This window comes from Coffea eugenioides, unplaced genomic scaffold, assembly GCF_003713205.1.
Source record: "Coffea eugenioides isolate CCC68of unplaced genomic scaffold, Ceug_1.0 ScVebR1_2344;HRSCAF=3357, whole genome shotgun sequence".
Classification (NCBI taxonomy): Eukaryota; Viridiplantae; Streptophyta; class Magnoliopsida; order Gentianales; family Rubiaceae; genus Coffea; species Coffea eugenioides.
In genome coordinates this window covers 20,595-29,068 of record NW_020862823.1, presented here as the reverse complement: position 1 = coordinate 29,068, position 8,474 = coordinate 20,595, and the positions used below count along the sequence as shown (strand labels likewise).

The 8,474-nt window shown below is 36.2% G+C and overlaps 1 protein-coding gene across 1 annotated transcript; it reads right to left on the bottom strand.

Moving 5' to 3' along the window:
- Positions 1-1,037: 1,037 nt before the first annotated feature.
- LOC113756450 lies at positions 1,038-7,697 on the bottom strand. The gene is made up of 11 exons (XM_027300134.1): positions 6,842-7,697; positions 5,805-5,921; positions 4,992-5,092; positions 4,782-4,853; positions 4,580-4,661; positions 4,321-4,401; positions 3,734-3,772; positions 3,152-3,217; positions 2,215-2,364; positions 1,717-1,845; positions 1,038-1,545 (listed from the first exon to the last, which is right to left on the bottom strand). Exons 1-11 carry the CDS (start codon positions 7,079-7,081, stop codon positions 1,453-1,455), a joined length of 1,170 nt encoding a protein of 389 aa, XP_027155935.1. The 5' UTR covers positions 7,082-7,697; the 3' UTR covers positions 1,038-1,452.
- Positions 7,698-8,474: the final 777 nt, after the last annotated feature.

Genomic DNA, 8,474 nt, shown 5'->3' with positions numbered 1-8,474 from the left:
TTTGTCAGGAATTTTCCCATTAACTGATTGCAACAACTAACGGCGGCAATACAATGTAACCTGATGGACTCGGCCTTAGCGTGAAGAACTTTCCAACGGAATACATAGGGATAATTTCAGAAACCTCCTTTGAAGTTTTTCCTAATCACACCTAGCACCCCTAAAGTTTCTGAAATCACACTTAGCAGCCTTAGAATGACAACATTTGTAACATATCAACCCTTTTAGGTAAAAATTGTATTAAAAAATGTATTTAGAAGAGAGACTATAATATTCTTCCAAATTTGACCTTTTGCAAGTTGATTTTTGAAAACTAGAAGATGAAAATAAAAACAAGTTGATTCTTTTTCAACCTTTTTCATATTTCTTACGTAGGAAAAGGCAAGAAAAAAGAAAAAAATATTTATGTTCAATTATGTAAAAATAAAGTAACAAAAATGCCATAAAATTTGGGCGCATTTTGGGCCTTTTTTTTGGCGTATGCAACCGAAGATAGGTTCTGAGGTATTTAGACAATCTAAACATAGAAAATCTATCTTTTTTTTCACAACGATTTTATCTTGTTATCTAATTTAATCATTAAGAGGTAAGGAAAAAATAGGTTAAAATCATTCATTTGGTGAAAAAAAGGCTGGGATGTAGTTGAAATAATGATAAAATGCATATTAAATATACAAAATTTTTGAAATATTGGTTAACAAACAATATTCAAAAAATTTTATTTCCTTTCTATCCAAAACTTTGGCACAGACCTTATAACAGTCATATGAATCAACAAAAATTATACAATTCAATAGTTATTATACTTACATCTCCTCAATTTTTATGTAAATATTGTAGTTCTATTTGTTTTTATTTTCATCTTCTAAAATTCAAAAATCAACTTGCAAAAGGGCAAACTTGAAAGAATATTATAGTATCTCTCTTAAATACATTTTTTAATAATATTTTTGCATAAAAGGGTTGACATGTTACAAAGGTTGTCATTCTAAGAGTACTAAGTGTGATTTCAGAAATTTGAGGGGCGTTAGGTGTGATTAGAAAAAACCTCAAGGGAGGTTTATGAAATTATCCCAATACATACAAGTACAACAACAGTTGATGTGCTCACCAGCAAGGCACACGGGGCCCATTATTTGTTCCGGTGATTTGTTCTGTATGATACATGTATGATACACGGGGCACATTTACCCTCCGTCGTCCTTCTGCATTGTTCCACCACTAACTAACGGAGTCACGGACCGCCGGGATGGAAATTGGAAAGGGCACGGCAACCGAAGGGCGATAAACAGATTGAGTATCATTACGGAAAGCGTGGAAATTGCTGCATGGTACTACTATACATCAGCACATTGCACATTCAACTTTTTCTACTGCCATCTCTTAATTTACAGCTCTCACAATTTTTATTTTATTCTTATCACGAGTAACAAATTATTCATCGTTCTAAGCCTACTTTTTCTTCTTGGTATTGAACTCAAAACTGATCGATGATATTTTCTTCTTGGAGTTACTCGAGGCTCCACCCTGGACTCCGAGTGCAGTCTGGAGAAAAGAAAAAAGTATATCATTAAGTACTCAGATCTCCAGTGACCTACATATTCACAGCTTGAAGTTGAGAATCCAAACATTTATCCGACATCAAGATGTTGCACATTATTTTTACATTCTTCAAAAATCTATGGCTTGAAAGAAATTAAACTATATGCAGCTTACCATGTTAAGCAGCCGTAGAGCAGCAGGCCGGGTAAACTTCCTTGCAAAAAGGAAGCATGGAGCAGGTTTCCCTTTGCTAGTGCACCACTCTCTACGGTACTCCGTCTCATAATAGATATTATCAATATCCTGCAAAAGTTGTAAGGATTTTGCTCATATGATATTGCAATATGTCTCCCTATCATTTTCCTAGTTAGCATTTTACTGTTTTTGTTCAACCTAAATATCTAACCATCAAGTTAATATCTAGACTTCCATAGCATCAGAAGACATGAACAGCTGGGGTGAAAGTATATAATGCACTCTCTTCTCCAGTTACTATTTCCATGACAAATCACTGGAATGCCTTTCTTGACGACGAGGTATGCTTTTGATTGGGTTTGATAATCCTGTTCTTTCGGGTAAATAAACAAATTTTTAGGCACCGGACAGTGTCAGCAAGTGCTATCATGAAGTGTTGTTAAATGGGAGAACTCTACCAAATTAAGTATGCTTTACCTTAATTGATTGGATTAGCGTGGGAGTAGCATCAGCTAACTTGTAAGTCACAGGATGCCAACCTCGCCGTTCACGGTCTCTCGAAGATGAAAGATCCCATTCGGTATGAGTGACTGACCTTCTTGTAATTTCTCCTTCCAGGCCTTCTTGCTGAATTAGAGATCAAGAACTACAAAGTTACATGAGATTTAGATACTATAAACCACAAAAAGGACGTATGACCCCCGTGCATCTGACGTGATTTGGGTCAACCCAAATCTTCTGACTCAAGAGCATCTTTTAGCAAATGCAACTCCTAATGATTCTGACAAAGAATTTCTTTTACATTTTAATTTCTTCAATCCCCTTGCCAGAGCATCAATCCAAGGCCAGAGGCCTCTGATCAGAAAGGCTGGGTTCAAAATCTGAAAACAAATTTTTTATCTAAGGTTTAAAAACTTACACACCATTGCCGAAGAGCCCTTGGTCTATTAGTTAAGGTTGAGGCCCCATGAATTGAGGTCCTGAGTTCAAATCCCCCTACCCCTCCCTTGCTGGAAATTTAAAAAAATAAAAAATAAAAAATTCCGCACCATTACCCCTCAATTTATCCAGAACCATTCTTTTGAGCCCTTGATATTGAAATAATACCATAATTAAACAAACAATAAAAAAATTTCTTAAATATAAACCAATCAAGGATTGAGAGATTGAACGTCTGCATAACATGACATCAAGTATTTAAAAATTTGAATCAAATTAGTGACAGTAAACTTTAGAAAACAATTTAGTTATGCTGAACCACTTGCAGCGAATAAAATTCTATAGATTTCTTGTGTTAAGAGTACTCCTGTTACTGAAAGTGCAATCTTTTCACCTTAGGATGGATCAGGTCCTATCAAAAGGATACAATGACAAAGATTCAATTAATCTTTTATTAACTGAAAAATACACTTACAGCAAGCAAAGTCTGAACATAATGCTCATCAGGTATACAGTTATGCTCCTTCCATCCTTCTGCAGGCTGCAGATGATAACAGTACTTAGAAAGGGAGTGAATGACCATTTAAAAATGATATACAAGTAATTGCTTTTCTTTTCTCCAACAAAGGCAAGCGGACAAGTACTTGTATATATTTCCAATTCATTTCATATACTCCAAAAGTACAAGAAAATATCCCTCCATTTTAACATGGATGCCTTAGTTATATTGTAGAAGACTAGTAAGGAAGATACATAGTTAGGGAAGGTACAAAAAATGTTGAGCAACTATCTACGTTTATTGATATCTGTAGAAAGAGCAGGGGAATATTTCCTTTGTCATCTGAAGTTAGTAAAAAGAAGTAATATTTTATAATATGAACTTTCCAATTTAACGAAAGTGGACATACTATAGATGCAACCCAAATAGAATGGTAGTGTTTCCATTTTGAAAGGGAGGAAGCACAATATAGCATGTCAGTTAACCATGAAAATAAAATGTGCACATATTCATGAGAAAGAGACCGATAAGAACTGACAGAAAAGATGGAGCACTCACAAGGGGATGATCTCGCCAAAACTCGGGCAATGACTTCCTCTGCATAATTGTAAAAGACAATTTACATAAGTGACAGGAAATTCTTGCTACTGGTTTTTGATTGTGTATGAATTTCACTGAGTTCCATAAGAAAGGATTTGAGCACGCATAAAACCACATGATAATGGACAAGAAGCTGTGGAGTTAGGATCATGAACATAATCACTAGTTCTTTGTAACAACAAATCCTTATTCTTCAAATGCTGACTCTTTCAACAATCAGTTGCCATAAGTGTTTTAATTAAAAATTTAAAACTGAAAACTTGAGGCAAACTTCTATATGCATGATGTGGACCAACCACAAGAACAGTTTCAAAAGGCACCATTTTGGGCCAGCTACAAGTCATTCAGAATAACTGAAGTCCTGAAAACCATTTTAACTGATAACCCAACAGACACAAGACCTAATGGAGCTTTTCTATAACATTCTTATCTACAACCAGTTAAAATGTGTCTCACAGCACAATTAAGTATTGTATGGCTCAACATGGAATATACTCTTTCCTGATAGCAAAATAATCGCACAAAAGACAAGTGGAAAGACTTACCTTGCAATGCCACTGGAACACAGGGAAAACAACGTCATCTTTCACGACGACTTCTGCATGCCTTCTTGTCAGAACAACCCACTGCAAGGAGATAATAGAAAGAGCAAAGCTGAAAGTCTGGTTTAAGTAGAGCAATGTTTCATAGAATAGTTTCTTTTTGCTTTCTTTTTCTGTCCTTCCCCTTTTTAGTCATTTACATTTTCCTCAATGGATCTTCTCTCAAATTCAAAGAAACAATACTAGTGATTTGAATTGTTACCTGAGATCCTTTTCTCCAGTTTTCAACAGGAATTACAGGATGCATTTTAGGATTGTACCGCCCCTCTTTTGTATCAGCAAAACTGCTCCCAACAATCATTGGAAGAGCGCTATCAATTCATCCTAAACTTAACTATAACAATTGACTAACAAGGAAATTAAGAATTACAAATATAAAAGCACAGATGGCACCAGTCCCTCACCTATCCACAAAGCTAGTAGAGGTAGACATTATGTAATCATATGTGTAGCTGAAGTTGTATAAAGGAATGCAACTGGAATAAAGATCAAGTGTCAATACTTTGAGAAGATCCAAGAAATTCTTAGTTGAAACCATCAAGTAGTACCAATATCTAAAGAATTAATTGAAACCATGACAAGGGAAAAGCAGCACTAATATGACAAATCATAACCTGTCTGAGAGAAAAACAAAGCGCTCATTATGTAGGTCCTCTAATGCATTCTGAAGCAAAACACGTTCTGCATGAATCATACTTGCCTCTCCCCATTCCACCTGGCAAGCAAAAGGATGCTCATTCTGTATCATTTGGCACTTACAGTAAGTGAAAGCACAAAATTGTGTCCAAATTCCTGATTCTGAATTTCAGGCACATATATCCCTGGATTATACTGTCATTTCTAGCAGGACCACAAAGGTAAACAAGAACTATGTAATCAAGTAATGGAAAAGCTGACTAAAATCCTACTGGGATGATCTCTAGGCTCTAAAACAAGAACTAACAAACTAAAATTTAGTCAAACCTTTGTTAACAATTGCAAGAATATGATCTCAGACAACCAGAAACTGAACTTTCTTAAGCAGAATAAGGTATAGCATGGCTACAGAGGCCAAAACTATTAGCCAATGCAGACACAAGATGGACAAGTTGATTCCAAGTCTTAAATTGGGAAGAGATGAGTGGGAAACAAGGAGAGAGAGAAATAATTTTCTAGCTTTTTAAATAAAAGGCACAATATCAAAATTAAACCAGAAAAAGAACTCTGGATGTGTTATTACCAAAGCTGGTGCCAATGAGGTAAGACTAGCCATTTATATGATTGAGTTTTTAAGTTGATTGAGCCATTACATAAAATGGCAGTCCATCAGTTTAGTTCCTGCAAGCTTTTATTCCTTGAATCACAAGAGTTTCCAAGAAAGAAACAGCCGAATGTTTTAAGCGATAGCAGTGCAGTTTTAAAGACTTCATGTTTACAGGGCACAAAACCTGTATGCTATTGTTCACTTGGCGACCCAAGAAGTATGCTGATCTTGTTGTTGCCTTGTTCAACAGGAAACCAGGCCTTGAGTGCACATAGATTGAAAATTTATTCTCCTTATCACCCTGAAAGCCAACATAACAACTTACAATATGCAAATAAAGGTTTAAAAGAAACCATTCATGGATAGATTTCACATTGTAACACTTGACTGGAAGAAGTAGCTATTCTCACCATATTCAATACAACAAGACATTTGTAAGCTGCCAAAGGTTATAAAAGATGGTCACTTTAATTTATCAATCTCATGTCTTATCCATATGACATTGGACACGTATGCTCACAATTCACCTTCTCCAGTCAATGGTTTTACGAATAGCTTGAATGTACTTAAAGTTAACAGTTGTAATGATAACATCCAGAGTAATTTGAATTATGGCTAACTTCCTTTTGAGATTATTTCCTATGATGCCAAAACCACAAGGCTTGATGGTAAATCATTCATATACGGCGTCATACAATTTAAGCTTATCCACAAGTGTTTCTATATTTTTGAGGAAAGCTTAGCTTAAATTGGATGGAAGAAAAAAGATTAGTCTTAAAGGACTTTTGGTTTACAACTGGAGCCATACTATTGGACCACCTCTAGAAACTGGAATTCTGGTATTTGTTAATAACATGGTGAATTTTCAGTCCAAATCATATGCTGTATACAGTTTATACCAACAACTTAGAATGACTTTGCCAGATTGCAAATTATGTAGAGGATAGCACAATTTCCTAAAAGACATTTCTATACAAACCCCTAACTGTCCCCCAGTCAACAAATATAGCAATCAAGAATTTAATAGTGTATTTATTCAAAAAAGGAAAACATAGTGCAACCAGTCCAATGTGTTATGCAGCCACTAAAATCAAATGTGTTCGAAAATATAAATTTTTTATGAAGACAAATCAAGGAAAAACAATCCCCAAACCCCCCTCCCAAAAAAAAAAAGAGCTCTACGAGAGAGAGAGAGAATTCTAAAGATTGGGAGATTAGTACCTGAAAGAAGGCATCCCACACAATGTCCAAAGGAAGGCGATTTCTTGCTATAAATAGAAACGCAATTTTGCGCTTTTGTACAAAAGGCGGTGACGATATAGCCAGCTTCTTGATTCGAGAATACTGAGTCTCCATTAATGCCACAGTCCCCAAACACAATCCAACCAGAAGCAAAATAATTAACTTTCTCTTCCATCTATGATGCAACGGAAATTTCTGGGAGTTAGACCTTCGCTTCATCTAATTCACCTTGAGTCAAACCTCCTTCAAATCATTCAAAACCTGAGACAGCTGGGCAGATTCTCGCATTTCCTTCAGAAATCCCAGAAGAGAGAGATGATTTGAAATAAATCTTGCGCACAGAAATAATCCTTTTACTTTCAAATATCTCGGCAGTTACTCCCATCTGCTTTAAAAGTCTTCCGCTTTAGCTTCAAGGCGATTCAGTTCACAAAACTAAATATCAGAATCTGCTCATCAGCAACATAAACATAGATCCGCATATAGTAAAAATAGGCAAATCTGATGCCTGAAACACCTCACGGATTCTTGCAGAATTTCAAGGAGATCAACTAAGGACAAGCAAGAAGCTCGTGAGAGTGAGACTGATAGCGGAAACGGCAGTTAAGAGGAGTAACAATCGCTTTCGAAAGAAATGAAACAGCGAGAGAGAAGAGATGGATAGTTTTCCCTGGAAGTGAGAGTGGAGTAGTGGGCTGAGGATTGAGGACGACTTTTCCTCGCGCCGATTAGTTTCTAGTACTTGAGTGCTAGTGGTAGCAGAAAGCTAAGCAGCACTGGTTCGTTGCTTGAGTTGCCGGGGACCAGAGCCAGAGGAAGACCCCGCCTTTTTGTCGCCGGGGGCCCGGGATTTGGGGCAGGGGCAGTTGGTGCGGTGACGTCGATTTCGGGTAAGGTATTTAGGAACTTGCTCTGTTTCGTTGTACTCTCATTCAATTCCTAATTAGTTATTAGTCCTGGGCCCCTTTGTCAGTTAGTACTAACTTACTGCTGGTACTTTGTGTTACTAATTCCTTCATTAGGCCGGCGGCCCGGTTTTTCACTAAAAGTCGAGTGCAACGGCACGTAAAACCTATGAACATCCGTAATTGTTGATACCTTACTTTACTAGTTTAATGATCATTTTGCCATCTCTGGAAATGACCAAAATGAAATGCTCCACTTTCCAACGAGGCACATTGAAATTTCACTCACTCATCTCTCCAATATTTTTGTAACCAAACATAAAAATTTGAATGAATAACCATCATAGTGACTGGGTAACAATTTAATAAATGTGAATCAATCAGAGATGTATCACTGATCATGATTTAAAGTTGCTCAAATATAATTGGGAGGTCACGGGGACCAGATGAATAAACATTTTCCAAAAACAGAAATATATTGAAGGCATAAACCAAACTAGGCGTACATCTTCTTGCAAGTTTCTATCACTTCTGCATTTATTCATAAAGGAAAAAGGATATTAAAAAGAAGAGGAAGAAGAGAAACTTTCGAGATGGGATTTATTCAGCGCAAACTCTCGATTAATTGTTGCGGGTTTTCTTGTCAATCTAGAAAAAAAGAAAAAGAAAGAAAAACTCTAGCAAAAGTTTTTATTTTTAAGATTTGG